The 24,005-nt window shown below is 37.2% G+C and overlaps 2 protein-coding genes across 5 annotated transcripts; one reads left to right on the plus strand and one right to left on the minus strand.

The window, feature by feature from the left end:
* Positions 1-413: 413 nt before the first annotated feature.
* LOC147408514 (uncharacterized) lies at positions 414-5,557 on the plus strand. Of its 4 annotated transcripts, none has more exons than XM_086419011.1 (8): positions 414-1,203; positions 1,449-1,572; positions 2,339-2,468; positions 3,450-3,486; positions 3,615-4,040; positions 4,125-4,249; positions 4,332-4,430; positions 5,074-5,557. In XM_086419011.1, exons 1-5 carry the CDS (start codon positions 967-969, stop codon positions 3,876-3,878), a joined length of 792 nt encoding a protein of 263 aa, XP_086275137.1. In that variant the 5' UTR covers positions 414-966; the 3' UTR covers positions 3,879-4,040; positions 4,125-4,249; positions 4,332-4,430; positions 5,074-5,557. The 4 variants fall into 4 exon arrangements, with proteins under 4 accessions (XP_086275137.1, XP_086275146.1, XP_086275154.1 ...); XM_086419020.1 differs by having other exon boundaries at positions 4,190-4,249; XM_086419028.1 differs by having other exon boundaries at positions 3,615-3,855; positions 4,190-4,249.
* Positions 5,558-7,136: 1,579 nt separating this feature from the next.
* Positions 7,137-22,438, minus strand: LOC147408515 (SEC7-like guanine nucleotide exchange family protein). Its single transcript, XM_086418992.1, has 11 exons — positions 21,154-22,438; positions 16,451-16,768; positions 15,537-15,858; positions 14,888-15,310; positions 14,399-14,691; positions 13,697-13,970; positions 12,758-13,263; positions 11,627-11,948; positions 10,591-10,939; positions 9,230-9,912; positions 7,137-8,005 (listed from the first exon to the last, which is right to left on the minus strand). The coding sequence occupies exons 1-11, from the start codon at positions 22,188-22,190 to the stop codon at positions 7,394-7,396; spliced, it is 5,139 nt and encodes a 1,712-aa protein (XP_086275118.1). The 5' UTR covers positions 22,191-22,438; the 3' UTR covers positions 7,137-7,393.
* Positions 22,439-24,005: the final 1,567 nt, after the last annotated feature.

The following is a 24,005-nucleotide window of genomic DNA, read 5'->3' on the forward strand; positions in this document are numbered from 1 at the left end:
TTAAAAATTGATTAGTAGAATTAAAAAAATAATCATTAATTAACGTTACTTCTTATAGGATATGCGAGTATCTTATTAAATTTAAAGTTATTTCTTTTTCAAAGGAGAATGAGATCGGTTTTTTTTTTTTTTGTTTCGTTGGGAAATGATTAAAATACTCTCGTGTTATTTCTTAATTAATTTAAAAGCGATTTTCCAAAAAGTACTTTCTAAATACAATCATCAAATGTCCACTCCAATCGCAATTCCTATACGAGCCCTTAAAATTTTTGTTTAATGAAAGCATTAGTTTTGAGACATAAGGGTACAAAAGAGACAGAGAGTGTGTGTGGGGTCCGCATCCCCTATTCCACTGTTTGATTTGTTGGAGAGTCCTCACTCCTCAAAGAAGGTTTTTTTATTTTAATATTTTTCTTGCTCTCTCCTATGGAAGAATAGTGTCTCGGCTTTCATTTACCTTCTTGAAGGAAAAAAGGATTTCCTTCCCTCTATCTTTTTTTTTTTTCTTTTTTTTTTTTTTTCCAATCTGTAGTCCTCGATTCTCATACAGCTCTTCTAAGTTGTAAATCAGATTTGTTTTTTTTTTTTTTCTTTTTTTTATCAAAACCCATATCAGATTCCAACCAATTGTACGAGGCCCATGTCCCTTTTAATCCACTTGTCACCAAACACATCGAATCTAGGGTTTTTCTAGTCTCTCCTAATATGAAAACCCTATGGTTTACTTGATCGGCTACTAGTATCACTTGGGTTCATCAAGTTTTTAACAGAAATAGGTCCCGTTTTGTTCGAATTCAATGACTCATCTCAGTGTTTCAACAAAATCTAGGGTTTTCCTAGGGTAAGATGAGGCGCAGGGTTTATTGGGTTGACAATAATATCACTTGATCTCCTCAAATTCGATTGAGTTTAAGTGGAATCTGCTTTCTGGGTTTTCTTAGTTAGGTTCTCTTTTATTGGAATTTCATGGCTTTTCAGTCGATTCCGGGTTCTGGATCAGGATCGGGATCGAGTTCTAATTCTGGGTTTCAATTCTTGAATTCCCCTTTTGGAGATACCACTTTCACCAAGGTTTTTGTCGGGGGATTGGCGTGGGAGACACAGAGTGAGGCTCTGCGTCTACACTTCGAGCAATTTGGAGAGATCCTCGAGGCTGTCGTGATCACTGATAGGAATACTGGGAGATCGAAAGGCTATGGTTTTGTGAGTAATTCTTGTTCTGGGACTCAAGGTTCCTTCAAATCAAATACTATATGCTATTATAATGCACAAGAAGAAACAAGTTTGCATTTTTTTTTCTTTTTAGTACATCAAAGAAGATAAAAATTTGAACTTTTTGGACGCAGGAGATACAAAAGAGAGAAGGAAGAGTTTAATTTACTTTTATTGACTATATATATATTGGTATGACTTGGTTTTAATGGATCTTATTTTTATGGAGGCATTAGGTGACTTTCCGTGATCCCGAAGCTGCAAGGAGGGCGTGTGCTGATCCTAGTCCTGTTATCGATGGTAGGCGGGCAAATTGCAATTTGGCTTCGCTTGGACGGCCCAGGCCACCTCCACCTTATGGTATATTTTTTTTATCCTTTTAATCCATGCATGTGAGTGAATTGCCTTGTATTCTTGTTTCTGCCACTTGGTTTGCTTTCAAAAATATCATTTTTAGATGTCCTAAATTGTAACTGTCGTCTAAAATTTAATTGGATTGGACCGACAAATCAAGGTTTATTTTGTTCAAAATATAAAAAATATTACAATCATGAGTGCATGGTAGGATTCATATACTGATAAAAATCAATGTCATCCTCATTATCTAACACGTCATCGGTAAAATGATTACCATCATCTTTATTAAGGTCATTTCTCTTATTAGTGTATCAAGGTCATCTTTTATTTTTCCCGATTTAATCACAAAGTTCATGATTTAATAGCAAAGCTCGTAATAGTTGTGATTAAATCGGTAAAGAACTGTCGATTTTAAAAATTGGTGAAGGAAAAAAGTCATGATTAAATCGTCATTTTTTCAATAAGTCACAGATTTTGGTGACTGGTGCTAGTGTGCTATTGTGGACGGTAGTGTTCTTGTAATCCACCTCATGGGGGTGCTTTAGACTTCCACTTTTGTACATTTCTGTCGGCTATTGTTTTTAAGGATTTAAGGTAAACTTTTGTTTAATTATGAGACTGTATGATTAGATGTGTGGCAGCATTGATGATTGGAGACTTGGGTATCCTGTTGAAAATGAAGTTTTCCCCTTCAAAGTTTCTTTTATCTGTAATTGTTTCCCTTCACTGCTGTTGACATACTTTTGTTGGGTTTTTGTGCTTCTTGTAGGGCGTCTGAGGGCAGTAGCCCCCTACTATGGAAGTGTGCAAGCCCCCCGGGGGGCTTTTGTTGGAAGCGCTACATATCACCAACCAGTTTCTTACAGCTACCAACAAGGATTTTCATATCCTCCATATGGGTGAGTAGTGATACCTCAATAAGGTGGTCTTATCTCTCATGGAGTGTTCTAAAACTCATCAATCTACTAGGAACTTGTCTAAACTGACTTGGTTTGTCTTGGTCCTAAGTACTGAGTCCAAAGTCCAAACCAACGAAACAGATTGAATCAATGATCAAAATTGACTGACATTTTGTGAATCAATAGGTTTTGCATTGACTTCTTTCAAGATGCTACCAAACCATACAACTCATATTTCATCAACTTTAAGTGTAAATGTTGTACAAACTACCCATTGTGCCCTTTTAGCACAGAGTAATGTTGCCTGAGATGAATCTAACTTGGATTTCGGAAATAATATGTGAAATTGTAAATCGGAAACAATGGGTTCAAAAGCGTTAGGTAATGTCTTGGCAATTGAGGTCCCTTAGGTGAGGTGGCGCATATGCAATAGTTAATTGTCAGGCACTATTTATAGTTAAAAATAACCATTTTTAAAATATTCTTTTGAGAAATAGGAGTAGAACTGTAATGTTTCCTTCAGTCCCCATGAGAGGTGTTTCCGTTTATTTTATGCCAGATTTAATCCTATGATCATGACAAGCATCCAGTGATGATTAGTATCATCAAATGGAGTCTATTTTCAGATAACATGCAGTTTAAGAGATGGCTTATTGATGAATGTACAGTATAGATTTGACGTGCATGCAGGAAACATGTACAACGGGGAAAACTGGATCAATATTATATAAGGACTTATGCCTATTACATGGGCTTTGTTGAATTCAGAGTTGTTTTCTTTGAGGACTTTATTTGGGAGATGGGATTGGGTTTGTAGGTTGTCCTGACTGTTTTGGGTGACTCTTTTCTCTTGTACTTCTCATGTTGGTCATTTCTCTTTTATGAAATCTGCATTTATCTATCATAAAATAAAAAATAAAAAATAAAAAATTTCATAAACTAAATATTCTCAGAGGATGCAATGGTTTTCTTTTCGTGCAGGTACACTTCATATGGACCCGAATATGTCTACCCACAGGTGGAAAGCTCCAAAAACATGATCCACCTTCAAATTATTTTTTACTAGGGAAATGAAGTGTTCGAGAATAGTCAGTTATTCTCTCAATACTGATTTGCTTGCAAATTTTTGTGTTTTCTTTTCTGCAGGGTGTCTACAGTCCATATGTGGGTGGTCAGCAATTCCTTCAGATATATGGGGTACCAGGGACGGTTAACTCAGCTGTTTACCCATTTGGGCAATTGCGTCAACCACTTCCAGGAAACCATGGCTATGCAGCAGTTCATGGTTATGCAATGCCAGGTCAACACATAGTACAATTCAGCAGGCCCAATGTCAATGGAGTAACAGCAGCACCTATTCCTACAATTCAAGCACCATATCCCGCAGGCAAATATTTATTATTTGCTTAACTTGAAATGATTTATTTCTGGATGTCGAGCAATAACATGCTCGAGTCTGATTGATTTCTGATATGAGGTCAACTTGGACACATGTTGGTACCTTCTACACCAAATGATCTGTCTCATGTTCTTACACTGGGTTAATGTGAAAGGCATGATTGTTAGTATGAGGCATGTGTATGTCTTTCCTTGATAATCATTTCAGCTAAGTATATGTACAGAGTCCTAATTAGGCTAGTTCCTTGCATTTATCAGTCGTAGCGGCAATTCCACCACAACCACAGTCTATAGTTCCTGCTCATTCTCCTAAGTTCACGCAGGGTAGCAGTTCAGACCAAACGGCAGATTGAGGGATATAGTGAGACGAGTCACATCTTGAGGTAGAATAATATTTGTCTCACTTCTTTCTTAAATGTTGAGAGTACTTGATCACCACTACCATCGTTATAATGTTCTTTGCAGGTATCCTTAGATTGCAGCAGGACTAAGAGCAGCAGCACTGCTACTTGAGTGGCAGGCTTCAAATCTTGCCTTGCAAGTTATCATCTTTGCATTCTAGAGGTAAGATTGATTTGCCCACATCAAACAAACAATGTTGGTGGTGAGCATTTTTCAATTTGTTTCCAATTTAATTAGTCTTCTACACTCAAAGAGGTTGCAATAGAAAGAGGAAATCAATGTTGGTGGCCATACTGAGGTGGGTCTACCAGCTGGGTAGCAAACTCCAAGGAGATGGGACCACCAATTTCCAAATGCATTACTTTTGGATATCTACGGCAGAAACCAACTTTGTTGGGTGATCCTTCTGATCCAATGTTTCAAATTCTTCTTGAAAGTTTTGAAAGATAGTTCGGAAAGATTGAGATTGGATCATTCAAGTTGGGTTAATTTTTTCCCCAAGATACACAAGTCATTAAATGATTTGTGAACCATGAACGCTGTTATCTCATTGGGAAACCATGCTTATAGTCTATGAGATAGGAGGCATAAACCATTTTATGAGAGACCGATATTCCTGTTTTAGCTGGATGGTGAAAACTTGGAACCGTTTTTTTTTTTTTTAAATCTTCCTCATAAATTCTGACTTCTGACATTGTGTGCATGTGTGTGCGTGTGTGTGTGTGTGTGTGTGTGTTTGTGTTTTTTCTTCAATTGTTCATGCCATGGAGCTTGTGAATAAAAGTTTAACTTTATGTTGTTGCAGGTCATCCATAGTTGTGGTCACCGGAGATACCACAAGTCATGTCAAATTGCTCCAAATCGCGGAGCCAGAAACAAGGAAGAGCACGGATGCTCTTCTGTTGTCTCATAGTGTGTATAAAGTGTGTGCCCTGCCAGAACCCGGCAGCAATTATTCATGGGATGCTGGAAGCTGGTTTCCAGCATTGTTAGTGTAGAACTCAAACTGAGTAAATTCATCATGTAGAATCAAAATATGATTCTTAATGGTCTATAATATCTAGACAACCCAGGGTTTGGGTTGTTTAGAGCCTGTCCCCTAGTGTTTGTGTGGTTCGTGCTTTTGTGGGGAGGATGGGGGGTCTTGCATTGTCTTTGTTGGTCTTGTGCATATAGCTGCAGTGACTGTTCATGAGTTAATGAATGTGTTACAGCACAGTTTATTCTTCCTATACTGGAAACTACTTAATTTGGATCAATTGCACAAGCGAATTAAAAGATTTTCTGAATGTATTGGTTGTCCGGTGTGTGATTTGATTACATTTGAAGGCAAGTTAAAATGGAGATGAGGAACTTCTCTTCTCTAATTGTATACTTGGGACTGCTAGTCTCTTTCAACCCTTAAGATTGGTAGAGCATGCATCGACATTTGAGTTGGACCTCAAATGACACAACATTCTGGTGTCTTAAGCGGTTGTTGACATGAGAATTCCAATGATATTTGTGCCAAGCACAATTATATGAGGCCTGCACGAGTCAAGTGTGTTCTTTCAATGTACTATTCTACTACTTGTGTTTATTTGCCAAGGAGAAGTTGAAACAGGACACCATTCAAAGTGCAGTTCTACAAATGAGAAATGATCTGCTGCAGGAGATTTATTCACAAGTGGAGAATAGAATCTGGTCTCCAAGCAGCAGTCTTAAGATCTTCAAAATTTCTTCTAATAATTGTTAATTTTTCATTGTTGATTGTCCTTTGGAGCTCTTTATTGGAGAAGATCAGAATGGGACTGTATTTCCAGTCAAAAGATTCGATCAGATATACCCCTAAACTGTGCAATTTCATACAGTACCACTTATAAGAAGGTGTCTAATTTGAGCCTACATGAAGAATTGTAAACATGAGGTGACTTAACAACATTTTTTCTTCCTACTACATGTAACAATGTTGGCCAACATTGATGAGAGGAGGAATATGATTGGCTTGGCATACCAACAATAATGATGCTCAAGTTATTGTGAATCCCAAGAACCACAAGTTAAAGATAGAATTCGTATAATAATGCCTTGGTCAATGCACAGAAATTTCCTTTTTTTGGTTCTTAACTGTCCGGCTAAGGGAGGCTAGTTACCATGGGTCGTCCACCTCACCTTGTGGCATCCAAAAACATGTGTTGTAGAGGGTAAAATTCTATTTACTCGGAAAAAAAATAAAAAATTGTTATTTCTCACTATTGAATTTTAATTTTAAATTTGAGAGTGTTGTAGAGGGTGAAGTTCTATTTACTTGGAAAAAAAAATCAAAAAATTGTTATTTTTCACTATTGAATTTTAATTTTAAATTTGAGAGTTATGTGAAAATTCAGTAGCCATCCTTTATTGAAAATTTGGGGGGGGGGGGGGGGGGGGGGGGGGGAGCTCAAGGATGCTTGGTGAGTTAAAATCTTACTGTTTTCCGCAGAAAAAAAATGACATATCTAGACATATTGGTCATATAATAGTGCCTAATTTAAAATGTCTAGGGGCAATCCTTGATTTTTCTATCCAAAATTTATCCATCAACCTACCTAAAAATCTTTTCTTATTGAAGTCTTAAAGTTTGAAAATGTAGATCACAAGGTTGAAGGCTTAAAAATTTACCTTGAAGTTGAAGATGGCTTTAGGGAGAACCAAGGGGACTTTGCGATGAAGGCATTTTAAGTCATTTTATATATAGTCTCTTAAAAAACCTAGGTCAATGAGGGTATTTCATCTGTTTGAAAACAAGATCAAAACGTGAAGATGCATGTCTTAACTCGCCCAAAAAAAAAAAAAAAAAAATGTAACTAGATGCCTAAACTAACCACAAGCATCTAACAACTGCTGCTCTTGCTTGCAAAAATGTTAAATCTTTCAACATATACTCAATTGCCTGTACATCAAGAAACCCTGTTCTGGCCTCTGCATATTCTACAAAAAGAAGTAAATAATGCATTGCTTACACTCCAGCCAGCCACAAGATCAAACCTGTGAGATTATGACTTACTTTTGGGGACAAATATATATATATATATATATATATATATATAATATATATATATATATATATATATATATATATATATATATATAAAACTAATAAAATATCACAAGTTCACTATTATGGGGCCTATATATGATTGGAACATGTCACTTAGGACGCGCTGCACTTCACCAGAACTGTGTTCGCTTCGCACGAGCTCCACCAACAAAGGGAAAAAATGAGACACGTACCTCCTAAATGCATTATTCTCCAAACCGCACAGTACCTGCATCGCTAACACAACTAAAGAAGTTCTAGCTGCCAGCTCTTCTTTCTTTGCTGAACCTAGTGGAAGTATCCAGTGTACAACCTGCTGATTACTTGGTTGCTGCAGTGTGGATCTACAGCCTGCACAGTTCAGGTATATCTGTATAATTTCTTCACATACTGCCACAAGTTGGGGTTCTATGTTCATCTCTTCAGACACAGAAGGGTTGTCCGAGAGCATAGTCTGCAAGAAATTGAGATAATTCTGGTAGGACTCATTTTCAAAGTGCACAATGGGTGGGTCTGAAACCTCCAGGACAGAGCACACCTTCTGCAGCTTCACCTGTAGGGAGGTTTCAGAGCTCAGATCATGGGCATGAGATACAACAGATGAAAAAGTCTCCAGAAGGATTGCAATGTTAGCTGCTGACAAGGATTTTTGGTGTGTCTTATACAGCTCAGTTATGACCTGAAAAAAAAAAAAAAAAAAAGCCCATCAATATTAAAAACTGAGTTACTTAAAATGAAAATTGTTCAAATTGATCACTGCCCAACAAGGAGAATCTTTACAGGTAAAAACTCCATTAGCCCTAAAAGCCAATGATCTCCAACTATTAAGAGTTTCTCTCTTTAAAAATTATCATATGATAAGGGGGGAAAGGGAAGAAATTTGATACAGGATTTCAGGCATATAAGCAAATATTATACCTCACAAAAGGATGAACATGTCTTTATTTGAAAGGCCACATATTATCATATGGTAAAATGTGAATCCCATCGTCCAACACAGAGTGCCAGGACTATCTTCTTGCAAGTAACCAAACGGTGTAGTACTCATGGCATTTAAATCTATATGTGCATTTGTCCCACAAAAACGAAATGCAAGACCAAATATGGCCTTGCACCAAAGAATCTCAGCTAAAGGCAAAAGCTGAGTTCACAACTCCTACAGTAAGATTTCTTTGTGGACATCTATCACCTTCTATAGAAGTAGCAGCAGCAGCCCCCAATACAATAAATTTAATTGATCATTCAATGTCAGTTCACAACTGCATAGTTTAATGTTGTGTGATCTTAAGTGGAAAAGGGTGTGCAGAGGACATACTCCCATGAAACAAACCTGGGAAAATACAGTCGGTGGGCACTCACAGTTTTTTTTTTTTTTGTCTATAAGCATGCTTTAATTAGATCAGCAACTCTGTAACGGTGGAAATTGAACCAGGTCTATGGTATCATTTTACCAACTAAGCCAGCTGGCACCTTCGGTGGGCAAGCATAGTTGAAATCCACCTTTTGATAGGCCCCACTTAAAAAAGGCTGGGGGTAATTTTGATCAGGTTAAATGATCCAAATGAAAATTAAATTCTTTCAGAATGCCAAAAGAGAAATGAACAAAATCTGAAATTACTCAAGATAGTATACGATCATCTGAATGGGAATTCAAAGATCACCCCCCCCCCCCTCCCTCCCTCCCTCCCTCCCTCCCTCCCTCCCTCCCACCCACACACGCACAAAGGAGATTTTCTACGTGAAGCCTCACATATGGTGGATCCCTGGTCCCTCGTTAAGTGTACCACAAGCATGGTACATGTAGCTAAGAACTGCAAACATCCTAATTTTCCACAAGTATTCTCCAATCCATAGATTGAAACTTTAGTTTAAATCAATAAAAATAAAAATAAAAGAGGACTACCTGTATTATCAGGAGCTGCACAGTTATATGGCCCTTCATTCTAGAAATTATGTATGCTGCAGTTTGCAGACTATCATCCTCAAAATCATCATCGGCTAACCCATGGTCAGAAAATAATTCTGAATCATATGCTTGAGCAACATCAGGGACCTCAATGCTATCCATTGTTCTGACAACCTTTAGAAATCTAGGCAGAGTTGACACAGCTGCTTCTTTCAATGCCAGAAAGATCTCTCTCCATTCATCTTCTGAAATCCTGACACCCAAGTCGCCTGCCAAACGCAGAAATGCAGCAACCCCAGTGCTAGCAGAACTCTGACCATGACTGCTTATGAAACCAGTGAGAACTGATACAACACCAGGCAGCTGAGACCGCACCATATCAAAGAAACAAACAAATAGATCCACTAGACACTGTGATGCAACCATACAAGTTTCTGAGCTCCAAATGTTTCCCTCGGGTTGTTGGGATTCAGAACCTGGTGAAAATTGAGCATCATTCATATCTTGCATTTCTCTCTTTTCTTGGGTGCTACTGAATATGGGGAACACAACAGATTTGAAAACACCAATCCAGAAGGAGCGGGAGAAATGATGCCCATGATCCTTTAGAATGTTAAAAAGAACCTCCAGAGCACTTTTTCTGATAGCTGGTCTAGGATCAGATGTTAGTTTTGACAAACCTGAGAAAAAGACGTCGTCAAAAATATTTTACATCATGGTGGAAGTATATTTCAATCTCAACCAGTAATAATCATGAGGAATCTAGGAAACTTCTTGGTTATGCATTAAAGACGGTCTACCAACAGAACATCAGCACATATTGTAGATAAACAAGGAACTGGTGACTGGTGGCACCACCATTTGATGGCGTCCAGCCAGTAGATTTCATATGCCCAAAGTGGACTCAATCATATGCCTGTACCAACATACCTAAAGCATCCTCATTGGGGCTCAGAAGAATACAGGGCAACTGGTTGAAAAACAGAGTTAATGGCTGGTTAAATCATATAATCAGGTCAATTTTTAGAGCAAAAACTCTTTTAAGTAGACACCAATAAAATGGTGGATTACGCCATCTGGCATACCTACTGGTACGCTGTTGGTGCCCCAACCAAGGCTATTGCAAATTCCATCAATAATATTTTCTTAGAAACTAAATTTGGAAGTTATCTGTGAGCATTCTCCCAGGATTCATTTGCCCAAAATGGACTGAATCAGACGATTGTCACCATCTATCTACAGCACTATCTTGTGTGCTCTCCTAAGGCAAGCAATTGATTAAAAAAAACTGAGACTTTACCAACTTATCAAGCTCTTCAACAATATATGTTTAGAAACTAAATTAGGAAGCAAGTCACCTGTAAGCAATGGAACCCAAAAGTACACATGATCATCTTTATCAGTGGAAGTATTTCCATCAGAACCGTCTTCATTTAATGCTGGAATAGCTGGATCACCTTCCTTGCAAAGCAATCCGCCATCAGCAAGTTTGACAGCACAGAATCGGAGAAATGCAATGGCATTGAGGCTAACATCACTGTTAAATCGGCTATTTGTGAAGGTGATAAGACATCTAACGCAATCAGTGAAAGTTGTACTCTCTGTCTCAGTTATGTAGGGGAAATAATCCCGAACAATTTTCTCCATTGTCTCAAAAGCCAATAAGACTATATTCTTGCGTTCATCAGCAGCAGCAGTGGTAAAAACCTGGGAATACAACCAGCTTAAGTGAGGAACCAGATACCCAAAAGGTTAAACTTGCAAACATCAGCATCTCAAAAGAAAAGTAGACTACTTAGAAGTAAGATTTGGAAAAGGAAAATAATATCACAAAGACCAAACCAATATAACAATATATTACATGTGGGGATCAACTTTGATAGTTTAGTTTGGGAATCAAACATGTGGACAATCTAACAGTTCTCTGCATTGATGATTAACCATATTTAAAGGAACTAAAATAGCCAACATTATTTCATTATGTTTTTAGGCATTCATACATGCACATGGACTAAATATCTTAACTACCCATAAAGGCATTTCTCATCATCATCAAAGCCTCATCCCAGAAAAATACAAAGGTTCTAAATATTGTACTTTTTTCCATAAGATGTCCTTCAGTGTTGAAATAACTAAAAGGGTAAAAAATTGTCTTTGTGCAAATTCTAGTTATCTAATTTCACTTTCTTTTTTTCATCCACCCCTAGCACTACCCTGCCCCTTTAGTTTCCTTTTTTTCACTTTTCTCCACAATTACCTCTACCAGTTCATATCTCACACACCCTGACTCATCATCATCAATGCCTATAGTTGAGTAAGTTGATTCCGTGACACAGGTCTTTCAAACCTCATTTCAATCTCAGACAAAGTATACAGTCAAAAACCTCAACATACCATAAAAACACTTCTCCACCCAGATTTCACATTATTGACACGGCTGAGGACCATCTGTGAGATGCAGCGAACAATTAATTCCCTGATTTCTACAGAGTTGCTTTTCTGCATAACAATCACAAAAGGCCTGAGAAATTCATTCTGAAAGTTGTAGTTTGCCAGCTCCTCACGCTCCAAGAACTTCATAGCCAGCTGTCGCAATGAATCCATCACAAATATCGCCACTGAGAGATTTTCTGATAACCCAACTGAGACAAAGAAATCAGATAGAACATTCCATATGCGAGTCCACACCAATCTGATGCGGTTCATATTGTAATGCCTGCAGATAGAAACATAAGTCCCAATGTGACTATAACATTTTACCCCACAATTATTTTTCATCCAAATAAACGGTCAACAAACTCTTTTTGTCAGGAAATGTGTCGTGAAATTCTCAGGAGGCTCATCTTTTATGGTTATCAGGAAACAAAAAAAAAAAAAAATAGAAAGGAAATAGTAAAACAGTACATACTGTTTTTTTTTATAAATAGAACAGTACATACTGTAGATATTGGAGATATTAAAAGTTTCAATAATTTCAAATATCAAATTGTGAAATATTTACACTATTTTGCACAAGAAAATTAAAGAAATTTAATTTATTGCAGAATAAATGAAACACTCTTTGAGTGGGCCAGTAATGCTTTCCATTCCAGAAAAAGACTCTTGTGGGCTATGCTTCCCTCGGCTGATTGCTTGGGGGGTTTGGAATGAGAGAAATAACAGGGTGTACAATAGTAAGATTAGAAGATCTCATGCAGGTTTCTTGGAGATCTTGGGCTCTTTGTACCTTTGGTCAAAACAGTACAAAGAGTTTGCGGGATTTACCTTCGATGACTTTGTTTTTAGATGGAACACTCTTTGTAATCATTGATGTTTTAGTTTTTTTTTCCTTATTGCTCTTTGTGAGGCTTCCTCGGCCTCCTTGTATGTATTTTGTTGTTCCCTTTTATCAATATATTATACTTTTCCAAAAAAAAAAAAAGAATCCTCGCAAGGAAGTGCAATTTCTATCAGTTTTTACGCAGGAGTTCTTGAATATGTCAGAGATATTCAAACCATAATTAGAAGGAGAAAACAAAATCTTACGCAATTTCGACTATTTTCGTAAGGCTGAAAATGCGAGGATCTGTTGGAGACTGCAACTCAACCATGGAAACTTTGCAGAGGGCCCTCACAAAAGCCACTATCGCCTCGCTGTTCAACCTTGGGCTATGAGCGAATATGTGGTTCAGCTCGAAATTCCCAATCTGCTCGAGCAGATTCAAATTGGAAATAAAATTATTAATCTGTTCTGGAGTTACCAGACCCAAGGTATTAACTCCAAGAGTAGTACTATCATATGAACCCCCTCGAACAACAGCCATTACAGCAGGATTCTGGAGAGTGTTTCCTTTTTTCTTTAGGGATGGAAAACCTGTGGACTTGGGCGTTTTCTCTTCTGTTTCAGAGTGTGAAAGTGTTAAAAAGGAAGCATCAGGTGGTGCACCCTCTCCCAAGAGTTGCAGATTCTCAAATCGAGACAGACATGTTAGGATGTGCTCCCAGGCTTCTTGAAGATAATTACCCTCTTCAAGGGCAATTGATATTATTGCCTAGAAAAAGAAAATATATCAATAAAAGTGGATTGAAATGAATAATGATAAAGAACAACAGACCTCCCAAAACTATACACATGGAATATATGCAGAAGGTTGGGACCTACCATGCAACATGCAGGTTCTAATTTTATGTAGCCAGAGACTTGGAGTATCCTAACACCAGACCTATCAAAGTTTCCAAACTATGAAAAACATGGCTAATGATCAGAAGCAAAAAAGTCCTGATGCAATGCAGGATTATACAATCAGGTCCATATGAATGGCACGGGTAAGTTGGGAAGGAAGCTGGACAACTGAAAATTCCGATGGAAGTATTAAACCCACTCTCCACTGAGGCACATTTATATCAGAAAGGAATGACAATATCTACTACTTAGCTATAAAAAAAAAAAGATTCCTCCACTGAGAAGAACAATCACATGCTTACTTTCACAGCATCCACGTTCTTTTGCTTCATATCTGCAGCACAATGTAGGTACGTAAACTTGGCCACAGTTGTAACAAAAGCATCCCTCTGTGTCTGCATGCCCATCACTGCAGTAACATGCACAGCATGTCTGAAGCCTTGTATGCACTGAACGGTTGCTACCCCGTCATCATTCTGGTCAAGAGTCACACTGAATGCAGCTAGCATTGGAGCCCAACAAACTTCCATCATAAACATCAGTATTGCTGCATCTGTGACAGCATAGTAAACAGACCTGCAATAAAAATTGAATGTATATCACATTAAAGATCTAAAAGAAAGAGAAAACTAGGATACCTACTGTATTGGCATGTCGATACTTGTGGTGGCCAAGCAGGGGGAAGGGAACTGTCATTCAATGGGACCCATAGATCCATTATACAAAGAGAACTCGGACTGGATGATCAAAACCAATCTATCACTTGTCTTTACTAATAAGAAGAAAAAAAAAAAAGGTGAAAGTATAGTTAAATATCCAAGATGATTTTTGGCTTATAAGATTTCATAGGTGGAACAATAAAATAGTGGCTCCCAACCCACTGCTTGTGCACCAAGTGCTGTTTGCCATTGCTAGACCATGTGAAACAAAAGAAATCAGTCCTTGAACATGGTATAAGTTAGCTCCAAAAGAATCAACTCTCACATACGATTGAGTTAGCTTACTCTGATTTGTCTGTCTTTGCTTTAAACTGCTCTTGAATGTGCTTAATGAGAACACCATCTGCACCTAATGGTTTTTCCTCTGCCTGCTTCCAGGTAACTAGATTGAGTATCCCTTCCAGGCCTAATAGCTTATTCAAGCTGTTTGCCTGCTTGTTCTGTGGGGTAGAAGAATCAGCACTCATCTTTATTTCATTTTTCACAATCTGATCATATAGGGTGCCCAGATATTCTTCAGGTAAATCTTTCCCATCATCTATCCCTCGGTTATTCCGAATAAAATCAGCCTTAGACATCTAGAGAGACGAACACAGTGCAAACAGGAAATCAGTACAAAATTCAAGATTATATATATATATACATCAATTAAAAACCCAAGGAAAACAAAAGGGAATAATTTCTGTCCAAAAATTTCCTGGCTGAAATATCCTAAAGAATAAGATTCGAGACTTCGCTTAAAAAGTAGAGTAAGAACAATTTAACCAAGCTCACCTTATCTTTTACCATGCTATTATGTGCATCGGTGTTGAGCATTATCACAGAATAAGCAAGAACATAAGCGGTATCTGCACTCGTGAAGGAATTTGGGTTGCATTTACAGTAGCGTTCAGCAAACTTTTCCATGATGCGGTCGATCTTTTGTGCTTCACCTGGCAATCTGAAGCCCCGCAGGAAAAATCTAATCGCTTCACCAAAATCCATCTTTTCAAAATTAAATGAATCCACATATGCATGCATAACTTTCAAAGAGAAATCTTCCCTTTCACCCAAATAGTCTCCAATCATGGTTTCATTCAGGCCAGTAGTGTTTTTCAGAAATGAAGCAACTTCCTCTGGAGAACCACCAACTTTCTTGGCGCTTATTAGAAACTCAATTCCCTTGGAAGGTTTTCGATTGAATAGTGAAACGCCTTTCTGCATTTAAGCCATACAATTGTCACCACAAACAGCAGATAGAATAATTCCCATATAAAACATAACAATAAAAGAGTAAATACTAAAGGAAGAGAAAAGAATGTGATGGCCACACATTTTTATCAAAAACCTGATGTCGTAGCTCAACATCATCGAGTGTGTGCACCATGAAATAATATAAAGATCCGGAACCTATCAAAATATATCTAATCTAGTAATAGCTGACCTGAAATTCAATTTTAAAAGCACGGCGTTGCTCAAAAGTAGCAGCCTCTGATAGTTCAGAATGCAGATCATAGTCAAGAGTAGCCCCTTCTTCTCCATGAACTGTGGTGTTATTCTCTGTTGCGACGTCACTTTGAGGACTCTTCGATGGATAAAAATCTCCAATCCGCAATTGTTGGTCCATCCAAGCACCCATTGATTTAATGATGCCAACCAAGCACTTGACAGATTCAAGTCGGAACGTAATATCTTGGGCAGGAGACAATGTGGTGGTAGAACCAGGAGGTGGACCCAAAGCAGTCTTTAGAAGACCATTTACAGTCCTGCAAATATCTGATGGAATTAACAGGGTTTTAATACATCTTACTAAAAACCAGCTACAAGAAACTGACAGTTTGAAATCCAAAAAAAAAGTTTGCATATGAGAGGGAGAGGGGGATTACGCCTTACATGTCTCCTAGGAATACAGAAATTAGTTAGTCTTAGTAGCCACCAAACAGCCATCTCTGTCATGATTTGAGACCATCTAATCAGTGACCATCCTTGGCAGAGCCATAGCATCACAACGTTCACAAAATTGGATGATTTAAATATCTGAAAAAGTTGACTAACGTGGGCACAGTTTTTTTCCCCTTCTTTATAGATAAAACCAAGCTACTAATCAAACAGCTCAGATAATCCAATCAGTTTGCTTGTGAGAGAACGTTTCATCCATCATGTGGCTTATATTGTTAGATTGTTTGGATCAACAGAACTTGCTTAGTTGGGAAAGTAAGTCGTGGCTGGGCAGCTAACAGTCTATCATACCATTTAATAAAAGGTGTCTAAGCCAATCATGGACAGCTAACAAGACTATCCAAGACAGAAAAAAAGGCAACCATTAAACTCAATTTTTGACATGAGCTAGGAAGATACCTTTCAAAAATATTTGGTGCATCCACATCACAGTCGTAATTCACAAAAACATCAATAATGATTTGTGGGTCCTGAGAGATCTTCAACAGCAAGTTGAGAACTGTCATTTTCTGTAGAAAACTAGGCTGAAGCACATTTTCAAGCACTCGAAGGACGATCATGGGGAAGAAAATTCCAATTTCTGCCTTCAATCCTAGTCTAAACTTCGATAACAAACTCATAAAAATAGAACATAGAATCTGGAAAATGCTCATAACTGACAATGCACTATTCTTCAACAATGATAAGCATAGATATTGCTTGATAGCACTTAGAAACCTGCTCCAGGACAAGAAAATGAATAAATATATTAGTCTGAAGAAAAAAAAGAGGTTAGAGTAACCTGAAAATATAATGAGAAAATGAGAGAGATGCAAAGTAAATTGGTCAACAAATCATTTGGCAAGAAAATTGGTGTCAAGACAACTCGGACAAATTCCGTATGGATTAGCAGAGTTCCTTGAAAAATTGATGATTCATTTCGACTCAAAGAATTTTATTTATTAATTTATTTTGATAGGTAAAATTTCATTAAGGAAAAGAAGGGAAAGGAAACCGAGAAGGCCTGCATACAAGAAGAAAAAAAACCATAACTCACTCTGTAGACTTACATATCTGACCCCACCTAAACAAGATATCCTTAAGAAAGACTCACTCATAAAATAAATAAAATAACAATGATAGGAATGAATCACTACCAGGAGAGAATGCTCTTTTCTTTCAAAGATTTTGCTGTGCATTTCATTCCTGATTCCCCATCACATGACAAAAGGAGCTGATGCCCACACCATTCTCTATGTGCAAAAAGGCCTTAATCACAGCCAAGAGTGGAGAACCTAACTAGGAAAGCACCAAGCAACATGGAGCAAAGAGAAAAAGTGAGCCCAAACCTCACATACAAAAGAACAATGTGGTCCTAGAAACCAAAATTGTGAAGAGAGAAATCATATTCGTAAACTTAGGTGTAGAAGGTGCCACTTAGCTAAGTGGTAACGCTTGTAGAGAGTTGATCCCAGGACCTAGGTTCAAATCCCCTTGAACTCACCTTCACCACCTAACCACTGACCCCTTGCTTGCCTAGCAAAAAAAAAGAAAAAAAGTCTATGTATAGCACCCTGAGTTGAAGTAGATTTACCCCCTTTTGAGAGATAATCTCTTATGAGAGGCAAAATTGTCTCGAAGTGTTCTACCATTTGAGTCCTGCATAGAAGTTGACCATTTCAAAAGGCGAGATAAGATAAGAGGATGGGAAGTGGTCAACCTGAAAGGCTATAATAACAACGTTGTCTAACACTTTTAAACTATCCTACTTAGTGCTTTCACCACAAAAATGGGAATGGAAGAAATAAAGGACCACTTTATTAAAGACAACAGATTTCCATTAACAACAATCAAGGGAGAAATTGTACAAATGAATACCTTCATGCACTTTCTCTATCCAAAATCGAAGCACATTCTCCACATTAGGTACAAAAAAGCTCTCTTTTTTTTTTTTTTAGGTAAAGATGGGTTAGTGGTTAGAATAAAAAGTATGAGTTCAAGGGATTTGAACCTAGGTTGTAGGACCAACTTTCCACGCATCTTACCACTTAGCTAAGTGGCACTTCTTCCAAAAAGGCTCTACTTAATGTAGTCATACTTTGTTTTTGAATGTCCATTTCAAGGAATACTCAAAGTCTCCACTCTGAAGGCTAAGGACAATACATTCATTTGCAACAAGAATATTCTCAATGATTGTCCACCATGAACAAAAGTTTCCTGATAAGAGGATATGGGACTCAAAACACAATTCATAATCAAAGTTACAATTTTGGCCAACATGTAGATAAGATCCACCAAACTAATAGCCAAAATTCCTTAAGACCCCAACTTCTCTCCTAAGTACCAAAGCAACTGCTCGAGCTGAATCAAGACTTCGTCCTCAGGCTATCACTCCAAGCAGTAACTCACTTCAAGCTCCAACTCACGCAAGGAAAGCGAGCATTAATCTCAAGTCCTCCTACGCTCGAACAAGCAAAACGGAGTCAAGCCTTCACTCCCAAGTACTTAGCAAAAAAAATACAAAAGCAATGTGGGCCTTTGATTTCTTGAGAAGAGTGTGTTTACATAGAGCTCCACAAATCATCATCATCATCAAATGTCGTCTTACTATAGTTGGGGTTGGTAATATGAATCTCATTTTCGAAATCAGTTCTATCTTGAACCATGTCTTCAGTCAAGGCACATTTCTACATCCACTTCATTTTCAGATTTTCTTTTTCTCGCTATTTTAGAGCCTTGACTTGCACCAAAGCTCTCCTCCTCACTGGTGTCACTATTGGTCCTTGATGTACAAGCCAAAACTATCACAATCAACTTTTTCTATTTCTCTCTTATCTGGGATATTCTTAAATTCCCTCAAATGTACTTATCAAAAAAAAATCCCTCAAATGCATGCAATCCTAATTTTGCGTTTCCTAGTTTTTCCACTTTTCTATCTCATCCGATGAGCATGTTTCTTGAGTTCCCAACATTCAACTTTAAAAGCCCATATGGTCTTACACTTGTCTTGTAGAACTTCCACCCTATTTGATTGGTAGATGTCAATCACATAATGCTTCAAAACTACTTCCATAACATCTTCTTTGATCGTTTTCCGATCATGTTAAAACTCAAAACATGGGACAAGCTCAAGAAGCATCGATCCCAATGAATCCATAAATAAAAAAAAAACTCTAAAAATTTTAAGAACAAAAAAAAAAAAAGCATGATCAATTCTCAAAGTTCAAATTACTAAGAATATAGCAATCAACCACTCTCTCTAATCTCACAAAATATGATGGTTTCCATGGGTCATCCACCTCCTAAAAACCCTAAGCCCACTAATTTCAATACAAATGCAAACCTCTCAGTGGAACCCCAAATAAATCCAAAAAGTGAGGCCTCAAATCTTGTAAAGATGAAGGCCCCATGGTCATTCCCTTCCAAACAACCCTGATCCTCCAAAAAATGGTACAACCATACAAATCTCTATAATGAAACCTAGAACAATACCCAAACAAACCTCAACTAAAAAATCACAACACCCATTTTGCAAAATCAGAAGAAAATGCCCTTGAAAATCTTAAGCATAAACCCAGCATCGATCACACTCAGTTTCAGGGTTCTTCAATGGAAATTAAGACCAAAAAAAAAAAGCCCGAATCATCTTTAATCCAAAGGTTCGCTCCAATTTGGAATTTTTTTAACAGAACACTTGGGTTTAGGCAAAACTGAAATAAGACATTGAATGTCAAGGAATGTTTTAGTCAATATCGTTTTGATTTTTCTCATGACTGAAATGTTGCATAACAATGAGATTTAAACCTTGTTTATAACACCCTTTTCAGCCCTTTTACTCTAGACCTTTACCTCCAACTTATTTTTTTCCTTGCAAGTTTGCAAGAATTCTTTGAAGACCACTTCTCTTCTCATTTGGTCTTCAATATTTTTTTAGGAACACAAAAAACTATCTTTTTAACACCCAACAACTTAAAACCTATCTATCACCTTTAAAATGCTAGTTCCTTTGAAATACATTTCACTTCTTCAACTCTTCCTTCAAAGCTTTAAGTTTCTTGTTAAACGTGTATGTGGCCTTATCAAAAAATTAATAATTCATTAACACTATTTCATCCCAAGCTACATCAAATGACATTTATTCTCAAGTTTGAAAAGGGAGGTGAACTAAAGAATGATCATGTCCTTATCAACAGTAAATCTTCGAAAACTTGAAAAATATTTTGGTCATTCTAATTATTTTTTCCTTTTGTTTATATTCGCATCTATATTGGTGGACAAAGAAATTCACATCCACCAACTGTAAATGTAATCACAAAAATTATGTTTTTCATAAGTGCAAAAATTTATTTGAACCAATAAACCATATAAGGAGGCCTACCAATTTATTATTATTTTTTTTTAAATATACACAACACCACTTACAATAAAAACAAATAAACTAGGAGTTATCCCTACATACAAGGGTCCACCTAAAATTGAAGCCCTCATAAAAGAGTCGTCTAAATTCTTCATACAGCTTTCAACACAGTACAATGGGAGATAATGATAACCTCAGCCCCTTTCCTTCAGATATTCTCTTATTCTTCTCCTTCCAAAGACCCCAACAAACCACGACTCCAAATAATTATCTTTCCAGACTTTAGGGTCATGATTTGCCAACCTTGGAATAGAGATGAAACAGAAAATGAAAATTTTCAATTTATACCAGGGATGCATATGCATGAAATAAGACCAAATGACCTTAGCAAAGAAGATCTCACCATCAACCAAACCATAAAATTCATAATCAAGAGTCTTTTCTTATAAGAAAAGATAGAAAAACGAAACTTGTCATACTTATGGGAGAATCATCACACCAGTACTCTACCCAGAAATGCACTATCCCTACACTCTACACCCACTGGAAATCTCACCACACTGCTCCCCCAACCCAAAGAAGTTAAATTTGAACAAGTCCCATCTTCCATGAAAACCATGCAGTATAAAAAGTGCAGCTGAAATACCAAAGAATTCAAACAAACTAAATTGCAATTCTCTCATATTTGAGTAAATAATGTCAACACTGGGTGAATTAGTATATGTAATATCAAAATTCAGGCGTTAAGTAGCAAAGGAAGACTTGCCTCTCATTTGTTCGCCAAATTGGACCAGCATTCTCCATCACAACCTTTAGAAGCTCCAGTGACAAAACTTTCCCCCTCAAGATAAGATGATCTTCAGGATCCCCCTGCGTCGAAAACTTCATCGAAAATTTGCACATGTTCTTGAACAGGAAAAACCCATCTTCTCTGATCTTACTGTCACCACCCGATTCACTCCCTTCATTTGACTCTCCTTCGCCACATTCAACTTTTCCATTCTCAGTGGACCCCGAAATATCACCATTCTGCGATCCCACTGGTTTCAAATCTGGGTCTCTTTCGTTTCCCCCGACTGCCTCATTGATGAAGTTCTGAACAAACTGAACCAAAGTCCACTCATTCAAGTTCTTATCTGACAAATCCAACAATTCACTAACAGAAACCGCCCGAACCTTAACCTCCATGCAATCCTCCTCAACTCTCGCAAAAACGATTGTCAAAATCTGTGCCAAAACTGCTTTTGCACAGATCTGATTCGTGCTACTCAGACTTCCAAGATATACATTGTAACAGGTCTTAATAATCTGAACCAAACAATCTCCACGGATCAACACACATGGGGACCGTACTGCAGACATCAAAACCTTCAGGAAAGCAAGCTCGATCCCATCGTCACCGAGCCCAGCACATTTACATAATGAATCAATGATCCGGAATTCGATAGAAAGAGTGTTGGTACCTTCGGAGCGATCAATCTCACCTCGGATCAGACCTTGAGAGAACAATTTGAGAACACAATCGAGTGCAGGTTCAACAACCTTAACTGATGCCGAATCGATGGCGAGAATTAGGGGTTGGAGGACGCATTCAGCATCGGCGCGAGTGAATCCATGTAGAGGAGAGTTGGGGATTGGATCAGGGGAATCGATTAGAGTCTCCAACTTGTCGAGAGCGGATTTACAGGCGGATACGAGGTGGGAGTGCTTTCGCCAGGCTACATTCTTGATGATCTTATCGAATGAGGGACCAAGAATTCGACCAGAGCGGGAAGTACCGCCTAGGGTTTGCGAAGCCGACATGACAAAATATAAAATTGAGACAAGAAAAGTTGTGATTTCAGAGCTACAGTAAGGAAAGAAAATTAACCAGACATGAAACTCAAGAGAGATCGAGCGATGGAATAATGATTATGATTAGGGTTCCAGAAATTCAATTTTGAGATTTGGGAGGAAGGCAGCAGCCACGAAAATGCAGAGAGAGAAGAAGAAACTTCTCCATCTGACTTCGTCATTCACTGTAATGGCTTTTGGTTACTTGGATTAGATGCGATCATGAGAAGGGTAGTTTGGTACATTTCAATGTTTTCGGTAGTCTATTTGGACTTGATAGACTTCGTTCGTACCGGATCAAAAATTAATTTGATGAAAACATTTAACCATCTAAGAATAATCATTAATAGGGATCAAATTAAAACCAATGGAGTATGGAATATGGATATTTATGTGAAAAACCATTACCAAGAAAAGAGTAGACAAATATATTTTTAGGATCAAATTGTATTCTGATAGTAATAATAAGAAAATAAATTTGAGATATTAAATAAATTGTCTTGGATAATCAAGTTTACTCAATAATATTTTGAATGCTAAATGATATTTGATGAATAAAAAATTATCAAACCAATAATATAAAAGAAAAAATAGGAAAATATAAAATGCATCGAGTATCTGGACATAAAATTTATGATTTACATTAAGAATTTAAGAAGAAAATATATAATAAAATATCTTGATAATTATTTTGGTTGGTATTAGAAAAATAAATAAATTTCAAATGAATACATCGACACAATTAAGATTGTGTATAATAGAGTAGGCACTAGTATGAGAACAAATGGGAAGGAGACAATTAAGGTCACAGATATCATTGGCCTAGATCAAAGATTGATCATAAAAGTTGTCACAATAATGTAATGACAAATGGGAAAAGACCGTTAACATCATAATACAACTAGTTTAGTGCATGGTAAAGCTATGAGTTCGTATCGATTGGTTTACTCTAATTTTAAACAAAATAACTATTCATGTTCAAGAATAGGTCCATTGAATAGGAAATTTTTAGGTTATCATGGGTATCCCCACCCTTCGGGTGAGACTAATCCTATGGTCACACGCCCTGCCCCCTCAAAAAGTTTGACATGCAACTGATTGAGTCGACGGTCAAGCAAACTATGGAGGGTGGACTCAAGGAATTCATTGCTTCGTGGGGTTTCAAATATTTAACATATCCTTGTTGATGAGTTTATCAAGACTTGACTTGCCACTAGGCCAACTCCTTAGCGTTAAAAGGTTGATTTAAATTCAAAACTTCTTATATTTTGAAGGGAAGCCTTGGTCACTATGTCCAACACTAGTTTTTAATAGGTTGGGATTCAAAATAATAGGAATCCAAACAAATTGCACTTAGTGCAACTAGATAGTTATGCCGAAGTGAGAAGTGCCTCTAAAAATTTGTCTCAAATAAAAACCACAAGGTGATACGAACATGGATGTTTAAAGTGGAGAGATATGTTTCTATAATGCCAATTTACATATGCATCGCAATGAAGTGAAAAAAGAAAATTTTAATAATACAACAATAATATCAACCGTACTTTATTGGCTAAAAATAACATTACATCGATTGATGGTAAAATGAACTTATATGAATGTGCAGTTATATTTCCAACTAAAATGAATGTGCAATTATAGTGAGAGTAGATATGAATACATTACAATTAATATAAGACATAGTTTTAGACATTAAATGATTGGATGAAGAAGATTTATCCAACCAACTCCAAATTTGTGATAGAATTCTTTTGACAATGGCGGTGGCATGATTCCATTATTACT

This window comes from Akebia trifoliata, chromosome 2 (assembly GCF_017979445.1).
Source record: "Akebia trifoliata isolate Shusen 1 chromosome 2, ASM1797944v1, whole genome shotgun sequence".
NCBI classification, from domain to species: domain Eukaryota; kingdom Viridiplantae; phylum Streptophyta; class Magnoliopsida; order Ranunculales; family Lardizabalaceae; genus Akebia; species Akebia trifoliata.

Bases quoted from the DNA above. Each gene is read 5' to 3' on its own strand.
- LOC147408515 (XM_086418992.1), bottom strand. From the start codon at position 22,190: ATGTCGGCTTCGCAAACCCTAGGCGGTACTTCCCGCTCTGGTCGAATT. The intron at 15,859-16,450 runs GTATCTTCCTAG...AGATATTTGCAG, and splicing joins GCACCAAATATTTTTGAAAG to GACTGTAAATGGTCTTCTAA. The intron at 14,692-14,887 runs GTGAGCTTGGTT...TCGTCTCTCTAG, and splicing joins ATAGCATGGTAAAAGATAAG to ATGTCTAAGGCTGATTTTAT.
- LOC147408514 (XM_086419004.1), top strand. From the start codon at position 967: ATGGCTTTTCAGTCGATTCCGGGTTCTGGATCAGGATCGGGATCGAGT. The intron at 1,204-1,448 runs GTGAGTAATTCT...TGGAGGCATTAG, and splicing joins GATCGAAAGGCTATGGTTTT to GTGACTTTCCGTGATCCCGA. The intron at 3,487-3,614 runs GTGGAAAGCTCC...TCTTTTCTGCAG, and splicing joins CCGAATATGTCTACCCACAG to GGTGTCTACAGTCCATATGT.